Source organism: Argopecten irradians, chromosome 11 (assembly GCF_041381155.1).
Source record: "Argopecten irradians isolate NY chromosome 11, Ai_NY, whole genome shotgun sequence".
Classification (NCBI taxonomy): domain Eukaryota; kingdom Metazoa; phylum Mollusca; class Bivalvia; order Pectinida; family Pectinidae; genus Argopecten; species Argopecten irradians.
This window is the reverse complement of record NC_091144.1, coordinates 18,498,094-18,525,897: the sequence shown is the minus strand read 5'-3', so window position 1 is coordinate 18,525,897 and position 27,804 is coordinate 18,498,094. Positions and strand designations below refer to the sequence as shown.

General features: G+C 36.9%; 1 protein-coding gene across 1 annotated transcript; it reads left to right on the top strand.

Moving 5' to 3' along the window:
- Nucleotides 1-605: 605 nt before the first annotated feature.
- On the top strand, nucleotides 606-27,804 carry LOC138334901 (actin-interacting protein 1-like). The gene is made up of 16 exons (XM_069283730.1): nucleotides 606-718; nucleotides 2,834-2,961; nucleotides 3,287-3,380; nucleotides 3,766-3,913; nucleotides 4,738-4,921; nucleotides 5,556-5,630; nucleotides 6,192-6,269; nucleotides 6,407-6,498; nucleotides 10,453-10,594; nucleotides 11,211-11,294; nucleotides 16,438-16,589; nucleotides 17,847-17,928; nucleotides 22,716-22,826; nucleotides 23,300-23,467; nucleotides 23,843-23,993; nucleotides 26,422-27,804. Exons 1-16 carry the CDS (start codon nucleotides 694-696, stop codon nucleotides 26,520-26,522), a joined length of 1,815 nt encoding a protein of 604 aa, XP_069139831.1. The 5' UTR covers nucleotides 606-693; the 3' UTR covers nucleotides 26,523-27,804.

Here is a 27,804-nt window from a genome sequence, read left to right as displayed (position 1 = left end):
GTTTCCTTTGCCCGACTATTCACTTTAACAAATAAGCACTAAAAATGATAATTATGTATTATTTCAAAATGAAGGATGTATTCTTCCCCCGATCCCTAGCTGTAACACATCACCTTGCCTGTCTAGGTCTGAATGTACCTGGACACCATGACAATAGTGGACGTGTTCACAAGTAGTGCACTCCGTGTCTACCTGTAGTCTAAATCTTGTGCACTCCGTGTCTACCTGTAGTCTAAATCTTGTGCACTCCGTGTCTACCTGTAGTCTAAATCTTGTGCACTCCGTGTCTACCTGTAGTCTACACGTAGTGCACTCCGTGTCTACCTGTAGTCTAAACGTAGTGCACTCCGTGTGCACAAGGGTGTAACCTTTAGTCTACTACCAACTGTACAAACTATTAGTTAGCTTGTTTTTCTACGCGGGGATCACCTCAGAAACTCTGTTTAGAATATTCTGGGCAATACAAATTTCATTTTAACAGGTATATTCCATAAAAGCCTATAACATTGCACCTTGGCATGTTTTATATCGTGGATAGGCCTAGGGTGCGAACAGGGCACACTCGTACCTCGAGCTTTTAAGTGGGTAACACCAAATATGGTCTTTAGGTTTTCCTGACATGCGCCATCATCGCTTCCGATTACTCACTTCCGTATTCAGCCGGTGAGGTGTGTGACAGACCAGCTAGGTAGAATGTCGTCTGTAAAGAATTATGTTGGTAAGTCAAGATTATGCGAAAAATGCCATATTTTCGGTGACAGTCTTGTGTTATATTTATGCAACGAACGAACCACGACCCGTGTCACACAGATACGAGACCCAGACGACGAGAGAGTCGAATCAAAGTTTCAGGAAGTGAGTCTCGGCAATGTAAACTTCAACAAACTTGTTTATATTTTCCATCTAACCCGGAAATACAGGATAAAGTTAATCACTGCTCTTTAAGTTATTCCAATGTGATCGGGAAGGCCCGTGATGTCTGATTTATGATGCCCTTTACCGTGTAATATAATTATAACTTTGAACAGTTTGCAATATTAATAGGTCTATTTACGAATGTAACGTTACAAGTAAATTCTTTGCATTGTGCTAGTGATTTGCCTACTAGGCCTAGGTTATTGACCCGCCCACACACGATACACTTTATATACCAGAACGAAATGTCAACACCATCATCACCTGTCTGTAACATAATGATATATATTATAGAATATATAAATTGGATAGTTGATCCACCCCAATTTAAGATTAAAATTAAATCTTAAACTTTTTAGTCATTATAGTTATAGGTCTCTTATGGTTCTGGGTCGCTTATAGTTATTAATGAAAAAGGGTACTATCATGTGTATACAATAGGAGAGGAATGATGCATAACCTGACCAGCGCTCGAAACTCGATATCTTGGTTCAGTTTACTCCAACAATGTTAGAGTTATAGCACGACGAGACACTTTTGGAACATTACGTCGTGTCTAACCTCTAACTTTCGATAGGCCATTTACCCGATACTGAGGGTAACATTTTCAAAGTTTGGATTATGACAATATAAAACGTTTAAATCATATTTAAATCGTCATCAATGTCAAATACCTACCTCTTTTTCATAAATCAACAAAAAATAATAATAAATAATTTGTTTCGCCTTTGGTGCATGCGCAATCAGTAGTTCATTCATTCCATATAGGATATAGTGACACAGATTTTTTTCGGGATGCAATTAATTATTTTTCATATTTTTAATTTGAAGTAAAATTACAAGCGCAAACTTTTCAATGGTGGTAATGGTGTAAAGTAAGTAACTTTTGTAGCTGAAGAAAAATACTAAATCGTCTGCTCCTGTTTTTGGTTGTGAAAAAATACCATTTGTCAGCGGTAGAGCATCTTTAATTTTTCCATTCTAAATTTTATCCAATGACGTTTTTTATCAAGCCTTTTAAACCAAACAATTCCGTGTACACTTCAAATAAAGAAATCAATAACGAACAATTATAATTATTATGATGCTATATACTGACAACGCAATCGATCTCAGTATGTACTTTAAAACGGAAGACAAAATGTTCACATCGAAAAAAATAATATCATGCAGAACCAGAAACATATATACATGTGTATATATATGTTTCTGGCAGAACGTACTAGACTGCGGCAACCAGACCCTAATACTAGGGGGAGATAATCTATTAAATAATTGTTGAGAAAGTCTTATCAATGACTGATCTCCACCTAGTTTTAAAATTAATCAGGTATGTAGTAGAGACAAAAATAATCAAGCCAAATTTCAAAAGTTGTAGGACTTCGCCACTGAAATAGATACAAAAAGTGATGTGTCTAAACTGAAATAGATGCGCACATGAAGACACATCCTGATGTTTATGTCCCGTAAATTGCTACTATATCCACTCAAACAAATCATTTTAGTAAATGACCAAAAAAAGTATTAAGAATCTAGACTATATGTCAGGTGTTGTCAATAGAGTACTGTGTAAGTATAAAAGTCTACAAGGAAACTGGTTAATTCAACTAAATTAACGTTGACACCAACCTTAACTTTCAAAGTCACAAATGTCTGCATGCTTATATTAACACGTGCTTATTGCTACATATACAATGTTTCAGCAGTCACCAGGAAGCCCTGGAAAGTCGTATATGTACACAATGTAGTCTGTAGCATGCCCTAGCTCATTTAAAAATAACTTAATTCTTGTCTTTCCTTTTACATTTTAATTATCCGTTAGTACATATCTGTCAAACATTTTTATCAGTAACAATTAAAAGCTACCCCAGTACAAACTGGATTTGTAATTGTATGACTGAATTTATGCTATTTTCAGCGGATAAGATCTTCGCCTCTCTACCTCGAACACAGCGAGGAACCCCAATAGTGATTGGAGGCTGTCCAGCAGGCAAACACAAATTTCTGTATACAAATGGAAACAATGTTATCATGCGTGATCTTGCTGTAAGTTTAAAAGATGCTATACTTGTATTTTGTGTTTGTAATAATGAATTCAAACTAAATACTCTTTCATTACTTTAACTATGTGCATATTTTATAGATGCAACAATTAAGTTAATACAGGATAACTACTAGTGTATGCAAATTTGTATATGACATAATGAAGAGGCATTGTGTATAACATTAAAATTTGTGAAATAATCTAGCGCTGTAAAATGTTTTAACTAAAAAAAGTTTTTAATTATAGATCGTATGCAATTCACAGGTTACTTTTGTATTATGAATTTTAAAGAGGTCATATCAAGAAGCTGTTTTACATTATTTACAGAATCCATACATGGATGCAGAAATCATCACCAAGCATTCCACCCCGGCAACTGTCGCCCAGTGGTCACCGTCAGGCTACTACATTGCCTCTGGAGGTTAGTGCTGGATTTGTATAGCTTTGGTTTTGTTTTATTAATTTAACGTCCTATTACATACTTAGTAGCCAGGGGCATTTCAGGATACATTTTAGCTCGATCATCCTCCAATAATGAGCAATTCAAGTCATCTTTTATCTACTGCTTCCTGTCTTTAAGCAAATTTGTTATAACAGTGGCTGACATATACATTTATATACAAATTATTTTTATTTCCCACATATTCTATGAAAGATTTGATAAAAATGAGGAAAAATTAGAGAAATTATATATTTTTCTGAACATGCAGATTCTCAAAATATTTGAAAATGGATTTATTTTTATGTATTAAAATATAATTCTACCTTTGAATCTAAGTACAAATTACTATACTATTTCTCCACAGATTCAGCGGGTAAGGTATTGATCTGGGACACAGTCAACAAGGAACACCTGACCAAGTACGAATACCAACCTATCTCTGGGAAAATTAAAGACATCTCCTGGGACGGGGAGAGTAAAAGGATGGCCGTGGGTGGAGAAGGCAAGGGCATGTAAGTAGGTTTATCACATGCGTGTGTAAGTAGGTCAGGGTCACTAACTAACCAATCACATAATAGTTCAGCGTCACTGACTCACCAATCACTTTGTTTATCAGATGGGTGTGTAAGAAGGTCAAGGTCACTGATTCAACAAACATATTGATTATCATATGGGTGTGAAAAAAGGTCAAGGTCACCAATTCCCCAATCACATTGCTTATCACATGGATGTGTATGGAGGTCAGGGGTCACTGATTCATCAACCACATAGCTAATCACATGGTAGTCTGCTGAAACTGACCATAATCACAGGCTAAAAATTCTGACTGATTTCCTGTTGATGGTCAGCTACGTATTGCTCTTGAAAACTGGCGATGGTAGTTTTAACACTGGGGACAGCGATTGTGGGAATTCTGTAGATTCATTTGAGGTCAAATATGTCTTTACAGTTAAAAGAAAACATTTGCACTCCGTTAATTTTATGTTGCATCCCACCTTATTACATAAATAACGCTTTGTACCTAGTTATATGCAAGATATTCAAGAATCAATGTTTCCGTAGCCATCGTTAAAGACAGAAAGTTAGTTTTAATCAAACAGCTTGGGGACGATTTACTGTAGAATTTGGCGATTCTGATTGCCTGTTAAAATTAACTTTTAGTCTTCAAAGATGGCTACGGAAACATATTTTTTTTGGGACTTCTCAAACATATCCTATTTATGACGTTTAATATATTAGGCTGTAAGAAGCGCTGGTTATGAATGATGGGTAGTGTTTCATTAAAAGCTGAGTAATAGAAAATCTCACTAAATACATTAATGTGTTAACATATCAGGTATGGCCATGTATTCCTGGTGGAGTCAGGAACGTCAGTAGGAGAGGTCATAGGTCACAGTAAATCCATCAACAATATTTGCATCCGATCCCAACGTCCATACCGCATGGTTAGCTGCAGTGAAGATTTCAACTTGGTGTTTTTTGAAGGGCCTCCTTTTAAGTTTAAGAAGACTCTTTCAGATGTAAGTATAATTCCTATAGCTTTTCTGTACATGATGAGTATTGTTGTTGACTCCCTTTGTTCTTAACGCACTAAACTGGGAGAAAAATGATAAAATATAAAAAAAGAATTCTGAAGGGTTATGGGTTATTTAGTTTTACGTCCTATCAACAACCAGGGTCATGTTAAGACATTCCAGGTTTGATGGTGTAGGAAATCTGGAGTACCCAGAGAAAAACCACCGACCAGCAGTCAGTATACCTTGCAACTGCTCCACATATGATTCACACTGGTGTCCCAGAGGTGGATGGCTTATGGTATCATGTCAGGATATATTAACCACTCAGCCACAGCACAGCTGCCCAAGTAAAACTGAAAGAGCAATAAATATATGTAAAGAGTTTTATGTAGATATGAAAGAGAATTTACTTAGATACAAAACTTTCAATTTAAATTGGGGTCACAAAGGCCAAATTTATTAATCAAAGCCCTCCTCTGAGTTGCGTGTTTAAAACCACATAGAGGATAGCTGTCAGATAATGATTACAGGTCAATAGTTATCCAATCGTGGATATTCATGTGATCTGTAGTCCATTGAAGAAGGTTTGAAGTGTCTATCATATTCTCTGTAACATGCTGATATGTAATTGTTTCAGCACACTGCGTTTGTGAATGCTGTACGCTACGCCCCTCAGGGTGAAGTCTTCATTAGTGGAGGATCAGACAAACAGGTAAAATATTAGAATTCATTAGTGGAGGATCAGACAAACAGGTTAAATATCAGAATTCATTAGTGGAGAATCAGACAAACAGGTAAAATATCAGAAATCATTAGTGGAGGATCAGACAAACAGGTAAAATATCAGAATTCATTAGTGGAGTATCAGACAAACAGGTAAAATATCAGAATTCATTAGTGGAGGATCAGACAAACAGGTAAAATATCAGAATTCATTAGTGGAGGATCAGACAAACAGGTAAAATATCAGAATTCATTAGTGGAGGATCAGACAAACAGGTAAAATATCAGAATTCATTAGTGGAGGATCAGACAAACAGGTAAAATATCAGAATTCATTAGTGGAGGATCAGACAAACAGGTAAAATATCAGAATTCATTAGTGGAGTATCGGACAAACAGGTAAAATATCAGATGTTTGACAGGTGTTTGTCTATTTACACTTAGTAAATAATGTGTTACACTTTTTGTTTGACAGAAATGAAATGGTAATTTTCGGTGATGGACAATCTTTACACTTATTAAAACATCTGTTTCACTGTTTGTTTGACAGGCTTTTGTCTATGATGGGAAGACAGGTGATAAGTTGGGACAGCTCGGCGAGCCTGCACACAAGGGCGGCATCTATGGTGTAAGTTCTTAATCATATACAGCATATAGCTTTCCTTGCCCACCATTGATGTTCATAATTTCATTTTTAACAATTTAGTATGATTTTAAAAAAAGAGTCAATTGTGTTAATGTTGTTTTATCTCCTGACTTCTACAGCTAAGCTTCAGTGGTGATGGAAAGAAGATTCTAAGCTGTTCTGGTGACAAGACCTGCAAAGTTTGGGATGTGGAAACCATGTCCTGTGTGTCGTATGTATAATTCTGATTTATGACATTGGGCATGAAAGTTGGGGGGGGGGGGGTTAGGGCTCATAGGAGGTATAGACTTACTATAGGACACTGGATGTGATATCTGTGTCAATTTATCAAGTTTTGAATTCGGTATTTATAACACAGAGAGTAAGATGTATTAAATCAAATGCTGTCAAACTACCAAATTTCTTCAAATAAACTACATTCAGTTAAAATTCCCTGGTGTCAAATAAGTTAATGATATTAAAATATATATGGTATGTTGGTTTTTAGGTCATCTGACCCGAAGGGTCAGGATGACCTATTGTCATCATGCACCGTCCGTCGTCGTGCGCCGTGCGCCGTGCGCCGTCCGCCGTCCGCCGTGCGCCGTCCGCCGTGCGCCGTCCGCCGTGCACGCGCCGTCCGCCGTGCACCGGCGCCCGTGCGTAAACTTTTTATTCAAACGACTTCTTTCAATAACCGGAAAAGCCTTACTTAAAACAGAAGGCCCAGGGTACTCATATTTGGCCTGTAGGTTGGATGGGATTTGGAGGGCTACCAAGTTTCTTCAAATGAATGACCTTGACCTTCATTCAAGGGTCACAGGGGTCAAAAACGAGGGCAAAAAGGCTAAAATCTTTAAACAACTTCTTCTCAAGAACCAGAAGGCCCAGGGTACTGATATTTGCCCTGTAGGATGCTGGGATGAAGGGCTACCAAGTTTGTTCAAATAAATGACCTTGACCTTCATTCAAGGTCACAGGGGTCAAATAGGCTAAAATCCTTTAAACAACTTCTTGTGAATAACTCAGAGGCCTAGAGACCTGATATTGGGCCTGTGACATGCTGGGATGAAGGGCTACCAAGTTTGTTCAAATGAATGACCTTGACCTTCATTCAAGGTCACAGGGGTCAAAAAGGCTAAAATCTTTAAACAACTTCTTCTCAAGAACCAGAAGGCCCAGGGTACTGATATTTGGCCTGTAGGATGCTGGGATGAAGGGCTACCAAGTTTGTTCAAATAAATGACCTTGACCTTCATTCAAGGTCACAGGGGTCAAATAGGCTAAAATCCTTTAAACAACTTCTTGTGAATAACTAAGAGGCCTAGAGACCTGATATTAGGCCTGTGGCATGCTGGGATGAAGGGCTACCAAGTTTGTTCAAATAAATGACCTTGACCTTCATTCAAGGTCACGAGGGTCAAATAGGCTAAAATCTTTAAACAACTTCTTCTCAAGAACCAGAAGGCCCAGGGTACTGATATTTGGCCTGTAGGATGCTGGGATGAAGGGCTACCAAGTTTGTTCAAATACATGACCTTGACCTTCATTCAAGGTCACAGGAGTCAAATAGGCTAAAATCCTTTAAACAACTTCTTGTGAATAACTAAGAGGCCTAGAGACCTGATATTAGGCCTGTGGCATGCTGGGATGAAGGGCTACCAAGTTTGTTCAAATAAATGACCTTGACCTTCATTCAAGGTCACGAGGGTCAAAAAGGCTAAAATCTTTAAACAACTTCTTCTCAAGAACCAGAAGGCCCAGGGTACTGATATTTGGCCTGTAGGATGCTGGGATGAAGGGCTACCAAGTTTGTTCAAATAAATGACCTTGACCTTCATTCAAGGTCACAGGGGTCAAATAGGCTAAAATCCTTTAAACAACTTCTTGTGAATAACTAAGAGGCCTAGAGACCTGATATTAGGCCTGTGGCATGCTGGGATGAAGGGCTACCAAGTTTGTTCAAATAAATGACCTTGACCTTCATTCAAGGTCACGAGTGTCAAAAAGGCTAAAATCTTTAAACAATTTCTTCTCAAGAACCAGAAGGCCCAGGGTACTGATATTTGGCCTGTAGGATGCTGGGATGAAGGGCTACCAAGTTTGTTCAAATAAATGACCTTGACCTTCATTCAAGGTCACGAGGGTCAAAAAGGCTAAAATCTTTAAATAACTTCTTCTCAAGAACCAGAAGGCCCAGGGTACTGATATTTGGCCTGTAGGATGCTGGGATGAAGGGCTACCAAGTTTGTTCAAATAAATGACCTTGACCTTCATTCAAGGTCACAGGGGTCAAATAGGCTAAAATCCTTTAAACAACTTCTTGTGAATAACTAAGAGGCCTAGAGACCTGATATTAGGCCTGTGGCATGCTGGGATGAAGGGCTACCAAGTTTGTTCAAATAAATGACCTTGACCTTCATTCAAGGTCACGAGGGTCAAAAAGGCTAAAATATTTAAACAATTTCTTCTCAAGAACCAGAAGGCCCAGGGTACTGATATTTGGCCTGTAGGATGCTGGGATGAAGGTCTACCAAGTTTGTTCAAATAAATGACCTTGACCTTCATTCAAGGTCACAGGGGTCAAATAGGCTAAAATCCTTTAAACAACTTCTTGTGAATAACTAAGAGGCCTAGAGACCTGATATTAGGCCTGTGGCATGCTGGGATGAAGGTCTACCAAGTTTGTTCAAATAAATGACCTTGACCTTCATTCAAGGTCACGAGGGTCAAATAGGCTAAAATCTTTAAACGACTTCTTCTCAAGAACCAGAAGGCCCAGGGTACTGATATTGGGCCTGTGACATGCTTGGATGAAGGGCTACCAAGTTTGTTCAAATGAATGACCTTAACGTTCATTCAAGGTCACGGGGGTCAAAAAGGCTAAAATATTTAAATGACTTCTTCTCAAGAACCAGAAGGCCCAGGGTACTGATATTTGCCCTGTAGGATGCTGGGATGAAGGGCTACCAAGTTTGTTCAAATAAATGACCTTGACCTTCATTCAAGGTCACAGGGGTCAAATAGGCTAAAATCATTTAAACAACTTCTTGTGAATAACGAAGAGGCCTAGAGACCTGATATTAGGCCTGTGGCATGCTGGGATAAAGGGCTACCAAGTTTGTTCAAATGAATGACCTTGATCTTCATTCAAGGTCACTGGGGTCAAATAGGCTAAAATCTTTAAATGACTTCTTCTTAAGAACCAGAAGGCCCAGGGTACTGATATTGGGCATGTAGGATGCTGGGATGAAGGGCTATCAAGTTTATTCAAATGAATGACCTTGATCTTCATTTAAGGTCACGGGCGGCAAATAGACTAAAATCTTTAAATGACGTCTTCTCAAGAACCAGAAGGCCCAGGGTACTGATATTGAGCATGTGGCATGCTGGTAGCATGCTGGGATGAAGGGCTACCAAGTTTGTTCAAATGAATTACCTTGACCTTCAATCAAGGTCACAGAGGTCAAATAGGCTAAAATCTTTAAACGACTATGTTGTATTGTACTAATAGTCAGATGACTGTTAAGGCCCATGGGCCTGTTGTTTTTTTTCTTTTTCAAAAAAAGATTTCTCCATACTAAAGTGGAGTGAGCTTTTCCCTCTGTTTATCCCTTAGCATATTACATGAAACAACATGACTAAGTCCTGTCAACTTGTTGTTGCTCATCTATAGTGGAGTTGGTGTCCAATGCACCAAAATTAGGTTGCTGCGACCTACATTTTACCTTTTGCTGTTTATCTGATTTAATGAAAGATTTTCCAAACAATTAAAACTATGTGTAGAAAAATTTGCTGATTCATATTTATCCAGTGTAATTCTAGCCGAAACAAGTGGCCAAGTGCTTGAGTAATTTATGTGGACTTTTCTGGTATTCTGTATTTGCATATTACCATTTCATTGCAGTATTTATCACAACAATGTCACATCACTTTCATCATTACCATTTAAATAAGTTATCTGCTTATGTGTGTAGATATTGATTGTTACGTCATGTGTTTGCGATCATAACAGTTACATCATACTTTCGAGAAAATTACGTGAATTGCACTCACAAAATAATGATATCATAATGGCTACCCATCCACAAGGGAAATAACTCTGTAATAGACAAAGACAATATGAATATTGGTTTACATAGTTAGGATACTTTTGCTCCCTTAAAGATTCCACTATATTTTTCAGGACATTTAACATGGGGACCCAGGTGAATGACATGCAGGTCGGATGTCTGTGGCAAGATGAATACTTGATCAGTGTCTCGCTGTCCGGCCACATCAACTACCTCGACATCAATAACCCTGACAAAATAATACGCGTTGTCAAGGTAAAATATGCGTGACCCTATAGAATATACATCTGAGATCTTCCATTTAATTCAGTCAGATATGCCTGTACGTGAAAGACAGGTAATATTCACAGGTTACAGAGCTGACACACCTCAAGTTTACCTACCATATACCATAACTATATGGCCTTAAGTGTACTTACTGTATTCGCTGTAATTGGCGTCCCTCCCTAATTAGTACCCTTCTCCTCTTCTTGAGAAGTATAAATTATATAAATGCCCCCATCTCATGGATCAATAATGGTCTACAACATGTGATACTTATAACTTTGTCAGTGTATCCCATATTACATGGACTTTGGAGTCTTTCACAGGTGAATCACGACGTAATAATGCTTCTCATATTTGGTTGCCTTATCAGCGCGTCCTTTGTTATAATTTTTTAAGCACCCTGGGCATTGATTACAGCGAATAGGGTACCTATTTCATGCAACTTTAGGCAATGATAGATAAAAAAGAACCTTTGAGTTAATATTTCTGAGAGACATTCAGCTAAGTTTGCTTTGTTTTGTAATTATAAAAAGAATGTGATGGTTATTATCTCACTCTGCTTTGTCAGTGTTAGTGTGATTTATTTTGTTTCTTTCTTTTTCAGGGTACAAATAAACCTGTAACATCTATGTGCCTATCAGAAGACAAGAGCACTTTATTTACTGGAAGTTCCGATGGACATATCAATATCCTTTTCTGGTTAAAAGCCTGGATTAAGTGGCCGATTTTTCATATTAATGTTTTCTTCTTGTGCTTTTATGCCAGAAATATGTCTTTTTTTAAATCAAAAAATAAATAAGTGAATAGTTTAAAGATGCTCCTCTTCAGTTACAAAAGTTACTTACTTTACACCATTACCACTATTTAGAAGTTTGAGGTCCTTATTTTAATTCAAGATAGAAATATTAAAAAAAAAATTGTGTCCTGAAAAAATTCCATGGCACTATGCCCTCTATGGAATTAAGTACTTTATTGCTCATGTGCCAAAAGCAAAATAAATTACATTATGTGCATTTTTGCATTAATTAGACAAATACAAAACATGAATATACATTCATCAGTTATTGTTCAAATGATAAGTATCATTTATGATCTGTCAGCAGTGAAGCATCTTTAATTATTGAAAATTCTTAAGACTAGTAAATTTTTTCTGTCATTTAGAATATTTGTGACATGTGATATATTAGCTATGGCCTGTGGTGGGGTTGTTGGTTTTATGGGTACTTCAGTAATGGCCAGTGGTGGGGTTGTTGGTTTTATGGGTACTTCAGTAATGGCCAGTGGTGGGGTTGTTGGTTTTATGGGTACTTCAGTAATGGCCAGTGGTGGGGTTGTTGGTTTTATGGGTACTTCAGTAATGGCCAGTGGTGGGGTTGTTGGTTTTATGGGTACTTCAGTAATGGCCAGTGGTGGGGTTGTTGGTTTTATGGGTACTTCAGTAATGGCCAGTGGTGGGGTTGTTGGTTTTATGGGTACTTCAGTAATGGCCAGTGGTGGGGTTGTTGGTTTTATGGGCACTTCAGTAATGGCCAGTGGTGGGGTTGTTGGTTTTATGGGTACTTCAGTAATGGCCAGTGGTGGGGTTGTTGGTTTTATGGGCACTTCAGTAATGGCCAGTGGTGGGGTTGTTGGTTTTATGGGCACTTCAGTATCAGTAATGGCCAGTGGTGGGGTTGTTGGTTTTATGGGTACTTCAGTAATGGCCAGTGGTGGGGTTGTTGGTTTTATGGGCACTTCAGTAATGGCCAGTGGTGGGGTTGTTGGTTTTATGGGCACTTCAGTAATGGCCAGTGGTGGGGTTGTTGGTTTTATGGGCACTTCAGTAATGGCCAGTGGTGGGGTTGTTGGTTTTATGGTACTTCAGTAATGGCCAGTGGTGGGGTTGTTGGTTTTAATGGGTACTTCAGTAATGGCCAGTGGTGGGGTTGTTGGTTTAATGGGTACTTCAGTAATGGCCAGTGGTGGGGTTGTTGGTTTTATGGGTACTTCAGTAATGGCCAGTGGTGGGGTTGTTGGTTTTATGGGTACTTCAGTAATGGCCAGTGGTGGGGTTGTTGGTTTTATGGGCACTTCAGTAATGGCCAGTGGTGGGGTTGTTGGTTTTATGGGCACTTCAGTAATGGCCAGTGGTGGGGTTGTTGGTTTTATGGGACTTCAGTAATGGCCAGTGGTGGGGTTGTTGGTTTTATGGGTACTTCAGTAATGGCCAGTGGTGGGGTTGTTGGTTTTATGGGCACTTCAGTAATGGCCAGTGGTGGGGTTGTTGGTTTTATGGGTACTTCAGTAATGGCCAGTGGTGGGGTTGTTGGTTTTATGGGTACTTCAGTAATGGCCAGTGGTGGGGTTGTTGGTTTTATGGGCACTTCAGTAATGGCCAGTGGTGGGGTTTGTTGGTTTTATGGGTACTTCAGTAATGGCCAGTGGTGGGGTTGTTGGTTTTAATGGGTACTTCAGTAATGGCCAGTGGTGGGGTTGTTGGTTTTATGGGCACTTCAGTAATGGCCAGTGGTGGGGTTGTTGGTTTTATGGGCACTTCAGTAATGGCCAGTGGTGGGGTTGTTGGTTTTATGGGTACTTCAGTAATGGCCAGTGGTGGGGTTGTTGGTTTTAATGGGCACTTCAGTAATGGCCAGTGGTGGGGTTGTAGGTTTTCACAGGGTACTTAATGCCACCTACACTCGTTGTCCTTCAGTGACCCAGGCTACATAATGTCCAGTGTCCTTTTCTTTTTGCTATAGCTTCAGTAATGTATCCATAATGCAAAAGAATTGGTAAAGACATAATATCTGTCATAAGCCTCTATGCTTTACCTACAAACTACAGCTAAATCTGTATCCAAAGGAATCAGTAAAGACCCAGGCTACTGTCATAATTCTCTATTTCTTCACCTTCAAACTACAGCTAAGTTTGTATCCAAAGGAATTGGTAAAGACATTATATCTGTCATAATTCTCTATTTCTTTACCTTCAAACTACAGCTAAATCTGTATCCAAAGGAATCAGTAAAGACTTATTAACTGTCATAAGCCTCTTTTTCTTAACCTTCAAACTACAGCTAAATCTGTATCCAAAGGAATTGGTAAAGACTTAATATCTGTCATAATTCTCTATTTCTTAACCTTCAAACTACAGCCTAAATCTGTATCCAAAGGAATTGGTAAAGACTTAATATCTGTCATAATTCTCTATTTCTTAACCTTCAAACTACAGCTAAATCTGTATCCAAAGGAATTGGTAAAGACTTAATATATCTGTCATAATTCTCTATTTCTTCACCTTCAAACTACAGCTAAATCTGTATCCAAAGGAATTGGTAAAGACTTAATATCTGTCATAATTCTCTATTTCTTCACCTTCAAACTACAGCTAAATCTGTATCCAAAGGAATTGGTAAAGACTTAATATCTGTCATAAGCCTCTATTTCTTTACCTTCAAACTACAGCTAAATCTGTATCCAAAGGAATTGGTAAAGACTTAATATCTGTCATAATTCTCTATTTCTTTACCTTCAAACTACAGCTAAATCTGTATCCAAAGGAATTGGTAAAGACTTAATATCTGTCATAATTCTCTATTTCTTTACCTTCAAACTACAGCTAAATCTGTATCCAAAGGAATCAGTAAAGACTTAATATCTGTCATAATTCTCTATTTCTTTACCTTCAAACTACAGCTAAATCTGTATCCAAAGGAATTGGTAAAGACTTAATATCTGTCATAATTCTCTATTTCTTCACCTTCAAACTACAGCTAAATCTGTATCCAAAGGAATTGGTAAAGACTTAATATCTGTCATAAGCCTCTATTTCTTTAACCTTCAAACTACAGCTAAATCTGTATCCAAAGGAATAGTAAAGACTTAAATCTGTCATAAGCCTCTATTTCTTAACCTTCAAACTACAGCTAAATCTGTATCCAAAGGAATCAGTAAAAGACTTAATAACTGTCATAATTCCTCTATTTCTTTACCTTCAAACTACAGCTAAATCTGTATCCAAAGGAATTGTAAAGACTTAATATCTGTCATAATTCTCTATTTCTTACCTTCAAACTACAGCTAAATCTGTATCCAAAGGAATCAGTAAAGACTTAGTAAACTGTCATAAGCCTCTATTTCTTAACCTTCAAACTACAGCTAAATCTGTATCCAAAGGAATCGTAAAGACTTAATATCTGTCATAAGCCTCTATTTCTTTAACCTTCAAACTACAGCTAAATCTGTATCCAAAGGAATCAGTAAAGACTTAATTATACTGTCATAATTCTCTATTTCTTTTACCTTCAAACTACAGCTAAATCTGTATCCAAAGGAATCAGTAAAGACTTAATATCTGTCATAATTCTCTATTTCTTTACCTTCAAACTACAGCTAAATCTGTATCCAAAGGAATCAGTAAAGACTTAATATCTGTCATAATTCTCTATTTCTTTACCTTCAAACTACAGCTAAATCTGTATCCAAAGGAATCAGTAAAGACTTAGTAACTGTCATAAGCCTCTATTTCTTAACCTTCAAACTACAGCTAAATCTGTATCCAAAGGAATCAGTAAAGACTTAATATCTGTCATAATTCTCTATTTCTTTACCTTCAAACTACAGCTAAATCTGTATCCAAAGGAATCGTTAAAGACTTAATAACTGTCATAATTCTCTATTTCTTTACCTTCAAACTACAGCTAAATCTGTATCCAAAGGAATCGTAAAGACTTAATAACTGCCATAAGCCTCTATTTCTTTGCCTTCAAACTACAGCTAAATCTGTATCCAAAGGAATCGTAAAGACTTAATATCTGCCATAATTCTCTATTTCTATACCTTCAAACTACAGCTAAAATCTGTATCCAAAGGAATCAGTAAAGACTTAGTAAATGTCATAAGCCTCTTTTTCTTAACCTTCACAACTACAGCTAAATCTGTATCCAAAGGAATCAGTAAAGACTTAATATACTGCCATAATTCTCTATTTCTACCTTCAAACTACAGCTAAATCTGTATCCAAAGGAATAAGTAAAGACTTAATATCTGTTCATAATTCTATTTCTTTACCTTCAAACTACAGCTAAATCTGTATCCAAAGGAATCGGTAAAGACTTAATTAACTGTCCATAAGCCTCTATTTCTTAACCTTCAAACTACAGCTAAATCTGTATCCAAAGGAATCGCTAAAGACTTAATATCTGTCATAATTCTCTATTTCTATTACCTTCAAACTACAGCTAAATCTGTATCCAAAAGAATCGTTAAAGACTTAATAACTGTCATAATTCTCTATTTCTTTACCTTCAAACTACAGCTAAATCTGTATCCAAAGGAATCGGTAAAGACTTAATATCTGTCATAATTTTCTATTTCTTTAGCTTCAAACTACAGCTAAATCTGTATCCAAAAGAATCGGTAAAGACTTAATATCTGTCATAATTCTCTATTTCTTTAGCTTCAAACTACAGCTAAATCTGTATCCAAAGGAATCGTTAAAGACTTAGTAACTGTCATAAGCCTCTTTTTCTTAACCTTCAAACTACAGCTAAATCTGTATCCAAAGGAATCGGTAAAGACTTAATATATGTCATAATTCTCTATTTCTTTACCTTCAAACTACAGCTAAATCTGTATCCAAAGGAATCGGTAAAGACTTAATATCTGTCATAATTCTCTATTTCTTTACCTTCAAACTACAGCTTAAATCTATATCCAAAGGAATCGGTAAAGACTTAATATCTGTCATAATTCTCTATTTCTTTACCTTCAAACTACAGCTAAATCTGTATCCAAAGGAATCAGTAAAGAATACCATATGTGATCATGCACTTTTCCTTAACACTGGTACATTACCTACAAACAGATAACTTTGAGGATGGTGAGATGGAGGGCAAAGGTCACAGTAATCAGGTTACGGACTGTCGCGTGTCCGGTGACACGTTGGTGACCGTGGGAATGGATGACTGTATTATGTTTAGCAGTGCACAGACAAAGCAATACCAGTAAGTGGTCTTTTGGATGACTGTATCATGTTCATATCCAGATTGCTCTACTGCCGAAGATACCAAGCAACACCCTACCCGGTCACATTTAGGGCTGCTGAAAATCTTTGAAATGTACCTATCTGTCGGACAAGTGCTCCTCTAATATCATCCAAATGGCATTTTCATTTCCCTCAATCTTTTCCAGATAATTAAGCATGTGTGACTGTTTATATATTATGTTTTGATATAGCTGTATTCAGTTGATTTTCACCTGGATATTGAGCGATAAATGAGACATTTAAGTAAGGTATACAGTTGTGGAGATAAACTTTGGTGAATTTACTTTTATCACTATTGAAAGCTGGTTCACAGTACCAGATAGTTTTACAAAATAGATTTGATATTGAGATTATTTAGAATGGTTTCTAAACACGTGTGTCATTTACAATCCGATATGAAGATAAAACTTGTTGCTGCTGCATTTCAGTGGGATTTATACAGCGGTACTATTGCAAATATATTATCAGAAATGGGTGTTATTTGTTTTGGTGTACTTTGGCTGTCCTGCACATCCATACACCTCTAAGGTCCTAGCCCGAGATACTCTGGCCCTGACACCAGACTTAGACACTATGACAGATAGTGTCTGGTTTAGGGCCAGAGTGCAGTAGTACTCGAAAACCTGGAATAAGCCGACACCGTTTGGTATCGGGCCAGGTCATCTCCGATTCAGACTGACCACCGAGAAGCACCACTAACTTTAGTCTATTCAACAAATGAATATTATATCTACCCAAATATTACAATCCGTCGAGATTAAGGTGATTTGCATACTACTAGAAAATGGCGACGACGACGAGGGAAATTTAAAGCTGCGAAAAAGAAACTACTGTGTTGACACAATAGAACGTGCATTCGTGATGAAATGGATGGCTATGAGAAGATAAATTATTCATTTGTTGAAAAGACCAAGGTAAGTGGCGATTCTCGGTGGTAATATTTTGTAAGTAGCCTGAATCGGAGATGACCTGGCCCGATACCAAACGGTGTCGGCTTATTCCAGGTTTTCGAGTACTACTGCGCTCTGGCCCTAAACCAGACACTATCTGTCATAGTGTCTAAGTCTGGTGTCAGGGCCAGAGTATCTCGGGCTACTAAGGTCCTAAATGGCCCTGACGGTGGCCTCGACTGTTAAAGACTAATAAAAAGATGTAAAACCTGAAAACAAGAGATATCACATGGTTGTGATCATTGTATGATGTTTGATTGTTTTAGATCCGAGTCTACAAAGTTAGAATCCCAACCACAGGCTGTATCTTCTAAGTCTGGAGTAACGGTTGCTGCCTGCTTAGGACAGGTAAGCAAAGCATTCTTGTGGTTTTCATATGAAGTGATGTTATTTTTAGGTTTAAAGGACCACTACCTTTTCAAAACAGCTTTTTAATTTTTTTAGCTTGTTTATTTTTTTTTGCCAATGTCGGACAGAAAAGGGGGAGCAAATGTTTTGTCTGCCACCGCACCGCTGTCGGCGTCAGAGTTGGCGTCCCATTTCACGTTAAAAGTTTTTTTGAGCAAGTTCTTCGTCAATTGTTTAAGCTTAAGTCATCATAAATGTTTATGATTTTATTTTCCTAATGTGTATGGATGCTGAACGTGATAATACAACCAATTTGGGGCTCTTTAGGGGGTTTTTGAGTCTGTTAATTTGTCATATTTCCATGTTAAAGTTTTTGAGCAAGTTTCTATTTTGTCTATTGTTTAAGCTTAAGTCATCATAAATGTTTTATGGTTTTATTTTCCTAATGTGTATGGATGCTAACGTGATAATACAACCAATTTGGGGCCCTTTAGGGGGTTTTTGAGTCTGTTAATTTGTCATATTTCCATTTTAAAGTTTTTTTGAGCAAGTTTCTATTTTGTCAATTGTTTAAGCATAAGTCATCATTAATGTTTATGATTTTATTTTCCTAATGTGTATGGATGCTGAACGTGATAATACAACCAATTTGGGGCCCTTTAGGGGTTTTTTGAGTCTGTTAATTTGTCATATTTCCATGTTTAAATAGTAAATACTCACTGTAGTGCAACTAGTACGGCAACGATGTTTTGATTCCGTTTCCGGTATCGCTTCGATATACGAGTACCGAGCAGGTAGGTTCCAACTTGAAGAGTTTAAATACATTGCGCATGGTGTTGCAGACCGATATTTAGCTCAAGTGTTAATTAGATATCCTACCTTGTATTAAGATCGTGATTTCACGCAAAGTACTCCTATTTATCATGCAATTGTGACACTTACATACAGCTTGATGCGAGTTCCTAGCAAAAACTTCAAGTTTTCATCTATATCTTGCTTATTATTCAAGATATTCACAAGATTTGACTGAGAAACAAATTATTAGGTTCATATGTATCAATCTGATATGCGCTTTGCTATATTTGATGAAGAATAAAGAGTGATTGACCCATTGTTTACATCGTTGTGTCGGTCTTTGCGCAACGGTTTTGATCGATGATATTGCGAAAAAGTGTACGGTTTGGAGTTTGAGATTGCAATGGTTTGGTATTTATATGATGGCATCTCCATGCGTAATAGAATCCAACCGTAACGTATTAAGCACAGGGATCTGAGAATTAGTTACAGTTTCTATAATTATGGCCCCACCAGAATGCCCATAGACTATTTTTAGATGTTTTAGGGACGTAAAAAAAAAAATCAGTAAAAATCCTATTCTACATTAAACACACAGAGTACAATGTAGAATAGGATATAGACCCCTAAAACGTCTAAAATGGTCTTTGGGTACTCTTGTGGGTCCACGATTACATCATAATTAATGTGCATAAATCTATAAACAGTAAATAATTATCAGATCCCTAGCTGTGGCATTAATTACATTTGTCCAGTTCACCTTTAAAACAATAGTTTGCCGCTGTCCACTCGGTCACACACTGACCAATGCATATATACTATTATACTAATTAGGTACATTTTTATTATACGAATGAGATGTGTGTACCTGCATCTGATATGTACATGATTTCGTATACTGATTTTATGCCCATAATTACAATGCCTATAGGTCTCTCCAATCCTTTGATGTGGAATTAAAGAGTTTTTACTCTTGAAAACTTTTGAATTTATTAATTTTTTTATTGCATACCAACAAAAACTATTTTGGGAGAATTTTAACGGCAAAATTTGCTGTAAATATGCCATAGAGTCGGACATCTTGTACTGCCGTCCTCAATTCCTAGCGTAACCACAAGGATAATTGAAAAAGATACAATTCATTTCAATATGGACCAACCAAAGCACCCATAGACCATGTTTACACGTTTAAGGGGTCTAGATAAAAAATCGGTTAAATCACATTCTACTAAGTATACGTATATATTGCGAAAGGTGGAAAGCTCCCCGACACACACACACAAAAAAAAAACAAAAAAAAATCTACCACACCTGCGCTTTAGCGGCCAAGAAACAGATTACTAACGTTGGAAATAGCGATACCTTTTCCTTTTAAAATCGTATAAAATGGTCCATGGGCAATGTGTTGGGTGTACATTGATACAACTTTATCTAATAATCAGACTCTTGTGGGCGTAACATCTTGGTTTCTTGATGTCCCTTCATCGTTATTGAAATTACGTCAGATTTAATTTCGTGCCCGTTAATAACTAATATTTATATTGTCACTGTACACATGTACAGTACCTATGTCTGGCTAATGGCTATTTCAACATTGGCAGTTACATGTAGATTTTGGTGTGCTAATAATTTCTTCAGAGTTCAAGAGGTCACAAAAACACTGAGTTCAAGTCAATGTGACAATTCGTTGAATAACGTTAAAGTATTCTTAAAATTGAAGTATATATATCTTTGTATATTTGGTTTATCGGTAGTCAGATACTGTCATTGTTTGATCGGTTGTTCATGACAACACACCAGAAGAAATCGAACCAAGTTACCCCAAAAATCATCAACTGTTTATCAAATGATATTCTTATTCTATGCAGACGTATACGAACGCGTTTTATAATTTAACTTTAGCTTTTTTTTTCTATATTACTGGAACGACTAGTGATTTTGCCCGTGTAATATTTTTGCATGTATCATTAGTATAATTAAGCATTCGTTGTCATATTTTGACATGCATTGGTGTGTGACATAAACTGGTTGTTTTCGCATATCTATCATGGTGCGGATATATGTTAAAACAGTCATATGATATATATATTTCTATATTATCGCACCAAGTATTAATAAGTATATTTGAGTCCTTGTGCGTGCTATTTGATAGGGTTTTTTTAATTACAATAGCCGATGTATGCAAAAATATGACATGAACAAGGTTACTTTATATCAAGCGCATTACGGGATAAATTAGTATACCCATTTCTAGTCTACTACAAAATTAAGAAAACATTACTTACTTTACTTGAAGCTTTCCTAAGTCGTCTAACCGCGTACACGTTAAATATTATGTCTGATGAATTTAATTCTAATAATAGTACACAAATTGGTCTATTTTCATGTCATTATCTGAAAGAAAGAAATCCAAACCGTACACTTACTTTTGTTTTTAACTTGTGTCTCAACCGTACACTATTGAAATTCAAAACCGTTGCGACACTAGTCTGATATCGAACACAAATTGTTGAATTTCATAGTATATTCAACATTATTGTAAACAAATTATATACCAATGGAAACGGGAAAGTCTAAAGATTTCCAATATTGAATCACAGTAAAACTATACCTCAATATAAGTCGGCAAATCGAAGCTGAACGAAAAATTTTGCTGTGTTTTCTGTCATGTGTGATATTCAAATGCATTTTTTGAAATATAAGAAAACAGATAATAATACATTGTTTTGGTTTGGTTGAAACTTATCATACTCTTCAGCAATCACTACATACCATGAATCATGGTATCATCCGTAACGCCAGCAAATTAGTGATACTAAAGCACAGTACCGTGGTCTTCATGTCGCCGAAGCGATACCGGAAACGGATCAAAACATCGTTGCCGTACTAGTTGCACTACAGTGATACTTGAGCATCAACTTCTTCTTCTGAATAGGCGAGCTTTGCTGTTCTCCAACAGCTCTTGTTAAAATGGGAATGTAAAACGAAATTGATAATTTCATAGAGTCACAAAAATTCTTAACTTACCGTTAATGCTACACTTACTCTCACCTTCTTAACAATTTAATCTAAATAAATTGTTTCTAATTTTCATATCATGGGCTGTTTTATGTTTCCCGCCATCGTGGTGTTATAACATCCTCTTAGGCCATTTATATGCATTTTCGTATATTAATTCTAAAAAAATTTTAATTTTTGTTTTGCAAAGGTAGTGGGCCTTTAAGACCCTCTTTAAACCAGTGAAGTTTTGCATGATTATGTAACACTTCTTAGGTATACTTTAATATAACTAAGTTAATAAAAGGTGTGTATGCATCAGGCCTTACCTGAGGTATCACTGTTGAAGTTTATAGCATGTATTGGGAGCGCTGGATTGACCGGATTCGACGATACAAAGACATTCACATCAAGTCTTTTATGACCTTGCCTGGAAAATAGCGCCTGTAGATTATATTATGCAAATATAGCATATAGGAAGGCATTTCAATCGTCTCAAATACTTCTATTAGAAAATTTTAGGAACACTTAACATGAAACGAAGACTAGATTTGAGAAAAAAGGTTGAACTGCTGTTTTTGCAGCAAAACATGCAGACTTGTGAAAATGCACTTTAACTCTTTAATTAAACATTTTGTTCTTAAAAACATTATTCCCACTATTTTCTGATGGCATTGAATATGTATGTTGGTATCAATTGCGATGCCCCATATATGCCATATATAATCTATAGCAGCCATTTGCATGACATTGTCAATAAGGCTTTGATGTGTATGCTTTTGTAAAGTCGAATCCAGTCAAACAAGTGCTCCTCCTTCATGCTATAAACACTAGTATATATAATGGAATGGTTATTTGGTGACAAAAATATATGAACTGAACCCTGTGGACTTACTGAAAATTTATAAACAACACAACAAGCTAAGTTTGTCATACATTGACCTCTTTTTGAATTGTCTGCTTATTTAGAAGCTGAATATGTTTTGTTATTCCAGGTGGCTGTTTTTGATGGAAGTCAGAAGAGATTTGTGCAGAATGTGCCTTATGAACCAAAATCAGTTGGCCTCAACAGTACCGCCACAGTAGTCGCTGTCGCTGGCACAAAGGTGATGATAGCCATCTTGAAATAAGCTGTAGTTCATGAATTAATGAAACTTAATTGAAAAACTTGAACAAACAGTATGTTCTCTGCAAGATTCCTTTCTCATTTGTCAAGTTTTTGAGCAATCGCCAGCTACTGCCTCATATAATGTATGTGGGCTAGATTCTTGAATAGGTTTCCTTAAAGGTGTTGCACCATAGAAAAGTATTCTTTATGCATCATCATGTAATTACTTAAATATATTATCACCGTTTATTCAATTTGAAACACAACTGTAGATTTGAAGACCAAAAACCAAATTGCACTCTTTTTTTCTCAAGCACTTTACTTTTTAGAGCCTTCTTCAGTTTTCACTCTATGCATCAGTAAACCAAATGATGATCCATTCTTCGACGGATATTAGTAATTCACCTTTGACGAAGTGATTTATAGCAACATTCCAAACTGAAAATTCACACTTGTATTCTATCTTTCCAGGATAAAACCATCCACATATATGACCTTGGTGGTGGAGTACTTACAGAGACAAATAAAATTTCGATAACAGGCGACATCACAGATTTAGAATTCTCTCCTGATGGTAGATACCTGGCAACCAGTGGCAGTGACCGTTATGTTCGCCTCTACGAACTTCCAGAGTATAAGGTATACTATAAGCTACTACAGTGTGCTTCATAGCCAATCTTAAACAAGTGTCTATGTCATATGAACTTTGTTTAAAATATTCAATAATTTATATGCCACAATCTTTTGAATGAGTGGAATATCTTTTTAGGTGCGAGCGTACTGTCGCACTAATGTTTTCATTGTCTGGTGTCAGAATGAACGTATTAGAAACTTTTTCACTTGAGTAATTTTTTTGCAATTTCTTATCATATGCAAAATTTAATCGCAAGAAAATAAGTTGGTTTATAATAGATTGAACCATTTTCAAGTTTCAAAAAAGTGTTTTTAAATGGAATTAGGGACATACTATGTCTATTAGAAACTTTCTAGTAGTTTTTTTCTCTCCATTTTTAGCAACTAGTTGAAAGCACTCGACATACTGCCAGAGTAAATTGTGTGACCTGGAGCCCAGATTCGGTCAGATTTGCAACGTGCAGTCTTGACAACAGTTTCATAGTCTGGGATACAACAAAAAATGCGTTTGACAACTCTACACAATATATCGGTAATAATATAATATAAGTATATCATGAGCTATTCCATTGACGGAAACACAAGACAAATTTATTTGTTTATTTTGTCTACCATTGTTTTTGGAAAAACAAAACACTTGGCAAGAAATCAAAATCAAATGATAGCACAAATAACCAATTCTTTATATGTTATTAAAATGTGGTATTTATAGATTTTGAAAATTTGCATTGGAAAAGTCTGATTCCAGTAGAACTGACAAGGTGGCCTTTAGAACTACTATTAGTTAGTCCAGTTATTACACAGTTATTCCCCCTGACTATGCTTTCCACGATTGGAGACTTTTTAGCCCACCATCATCAGATGGTGGGCTATTCAAATCGCCTTTCGTCCGTGGTCCGTCGTCGTCCGTCCGTCCGTCCGTCCGTCCGTCCGTCCTTCCGTCCGTCCGTCCGTCCTTCCGTCCGTCCGTCCGTCCGTCCGTTAACAATTCTTGTTACCGCTATTTCTCTAAAAGTACTGAAGGGATCTTTCTCAAATTTCATATGTAGGTTCCCCTAGGACCCTAGTTGTGCATATTGCATTTTGGGACTGATCGGTCAACAAGATGGCCGCCAGGCAGCCATCTTGGATTTTGATAGTTAAAGTTTGTTACCGCTATTTCTCAGAAAGTACTGAAGGGATCTTTCTCAAATTTCATATGTAGGTTCCCCTAGGACCCTAGTTGTGCATATTGCATTTTGGGACTGATCGGTCAACAAGATGGCCGACCAGCCGCCATCTTGGATTTTGATAGTTAAAGTTTGTTACGGCTAATTCTCAGAAAGTACTGAAGGGATCTTTCTCAAATTTCATATGTAGGTTCCCCTAGGACCCTAGTAGTTCATATTGCATTTTGGGACTGATCGGTCAACAAGATGGCCGCCAGGTAGCCATCTTGGATTTTGATAGTTAAAGTTTGTTACCGCTATTTCTCAGAAAGCACTGAAGGGATCTTTCTCAAATTTCATATGTAGGTTCCCCTAGGACCCTAGTTGTGCATATTGCATTTTGGGACTGATCGGTCAACAAGATGGCCGACCAGCCGCCATCTTGGATTTTGATAGTTAAAGTTTGTTACGGCTAATTCTCAGAAAGTACTGAAGGGATCTTTCTCAAATTTCATATGTAGGTTCCCCTAGGACCCTAGTTGTGCATATTGTATTTTGGGACTGATCGGTCAACAAGATGGCCACCAGGTAGCCATCTTGGATTTTGATAGTTAAAGTTTGTTACCGCTATTTCTCATAAAGTATTGAAGGGATCTTTCTCAAATTTCATATGTAGGTTCCCGTAGGACCCTAGTTGTGCATATTGCATTTTGGGACTGATCGGTCAACAAGATGGCCGACCAGCCGCCATCTTGGATTTTGATAGTTAAAGTTTGTTACCGCTAATTCTCAGAAAGTACTGAAGGGATCTTTCTCAAATTTCATATGTAGGTTCCCCTAGGACCCCAGTTGTGCATATTGCATTTTGGGACTGATCGGTCAACAAGATGGCCGACAGGTGGCCATCTTGGATTTTGATAGTTAAAGTTTGTTACCGCTATTTCTCAGAAAGTATTGAAGGGATTGTTCTCAAATTTCATATGTAGGTTCCTCTTGGACCCTAGTTCTGCATATTACATTTTGGGACTGATCGGTCAACAAGATGGCCGACAAGCAGCCATCTTGGATTTTGATAGTTAAAGTTTGTTACGGCTATTTCTCAGAAAGTATTGAAGGGATTGTTCTCAAATTTCATATGTAGGTTCCCCTAGGACCCTAGTAGTGCATATTGCATTTTGGACTGATCAGTCAACAAGATGGCCGCCAGGTAGCCATCTTGGATTTTGATAGTTAAAGTTTGTTACCGCTATTTCTCAAAAAGCACTGAAGGGATCTTTCTCAAATTTCATATGTAGGGTCCCCTAGGACCCTAGTTGTGCATATTGCATTTTGGGACTGATCGGTCAACAAGATGGCCGCCAGGTAGCCACCTTGGATTTTGATAGTTAAAGTTTGTTACCGCTATTTCTCAGAAAGCACTGAAGGGATCTTTCTCAAATTTCATATGTAGGTTCCCCTAGGACCCCAGTTGTGCATATTGCATTTTGGGACTGATCGGTCAACAAGATGGCCGACCGGTGGCCATCTTGGATTTTGATAGTTAAAGTTTGTTACCGCTATTTCTCAGAAAGTATTGAAGGGATTGTTCTCAAATATCATATGTAGGTTCCTCTAGGACCCTAGTTCTGCCTATTGCATTTTGCGACCACCATCTTGGATTTTGATAGTTTAAAGTTTGAAAAGCAGAGAAAAGATCCCTCTTTCATTTGTCAGACATAGATCAATCTTTGGTGGGCGCCAAGATCCCTCTGGGATCTCTTTTTTGTGATCAATGTGACATTAAGTTTAAATTTGTGTTTGATTCACTTCCAGGTGTTCATCCCATGAGTAACATTACAAGACTAGTATGGAAAAACCCTACAACGATCTTCACGACTGGCAGCGACAGTTGTATTAAGCAGTGGACCGTATGATCGGAAGTGCTAACTTATTATAGGCTATTAAAACACACTATCATTGTCACAGCTTTGATGTCAACTAATCCAGTCAGTGATGCTGCAAAATTTTGTCACCACTGTTATATCACAGGCCCCTGTGTACCTGTATAGATATAATAAGTGTATTATAAAAAGATACAAGAGCCTGTGATAATACATGCCAGAGAACAACTTTAACATTTACATTTCAATATGCAATTTTTGCTTTCATACATAATTTATTCCACTTCAGAAGACATATTCCACAGGTATATATTTTAAACATGTCATACTTGTACAATATGTAAACATGCTATTAAATTTAAGATGTTCTGATGGTCATGTTAATTTTCTGGTTTAATGAATGACCTAACGTAAAGGCTCTAAATGTTTAAAACTGTGCTAACAAGCAAAACTTGGCTATTTATATTTCTTTGGTGATAATAACGTTTTGCTTTGGGAACATATTTTACAATTTATTTGTCTTGAAAATGTATTTGAAAGAAAGATTCTACATATTGGTACTTTGTTTGCAGACAAATGATCAGCAATTAAGTCTTTTTTCCTGCCATATCTGCATTACAAACTGATAACAAGAGCCATGTGACATTATGATACTTTTACTGGCCATTTTATTCTCTATGCAATTTGTTTAAGGAGTAAAATAGTTTAAGAAGCAAATTAAGATGTTTTTTAAATAAACTAAAGCAAAAAGTTACATAAGAGTTTGAAAACTACTTTAGGTTTGACTTGACTTGTTTTGAGAAATCAGTCTACAGTACAATGTAAACCTTGGTGAGTGATGTACATGTAGGATAGGGCTTAGATGTGTTGATGTGCCGGTCATGTCTCGTCAAAATTGTGAAATGTTACTTAAAACCATTAGAGCTTTATACTAACCAATGTTACATGTACAGTCAGCAATTCTGTTAACTGTGAGTGTATTGTTTATTTCTATGGGAATCGACTGTGACTTGAAATCATGTTTTAGATAGGCATATGGGTCAATTATGCTTTCTCTTTACTGGAGATAATTAGTTCATGTTTAAAATAGAGGAAAAAAACAATAGAAAATTATTTTCCAATTAATACCTATCGACACTAATCTTTGTAAATGGATCTGTACATATATGTGTACATGTGCCATTTCTATATCCATGTATTATTATGGTGTTGAAAGTGCTAGCATATTGGTGCAAGGGAGGTAACTCTTGTTACTCGTTTAGGTTATACATTGAATTAACTTGTTATCACGAAAATAAAGTAAGCTTATATCATT

Excerpts from the sequence above, each read along its gene's own strand:
- LOC138334901 (XM_069283730.1), top strand. The coding sequence starts at position 694 with ATGTCGTCTGTAAAGAATTATGTTG. Across the intron at positions 3,914-4,737 it reads GGTGGAGAAGGCAAGGGCAT|GTATGGCCATGTATTCCTGG; the intron begins GTAAGTAGGTTT and ends TTAACATATCAG. Across the intron at positions 6,499-10,452 it reads GAAACCATGTCCTGTGTGTC|GACATTTAACATGGGGACCC; the intron begins GTATGTATAATT and ends TATATTTTTCAG.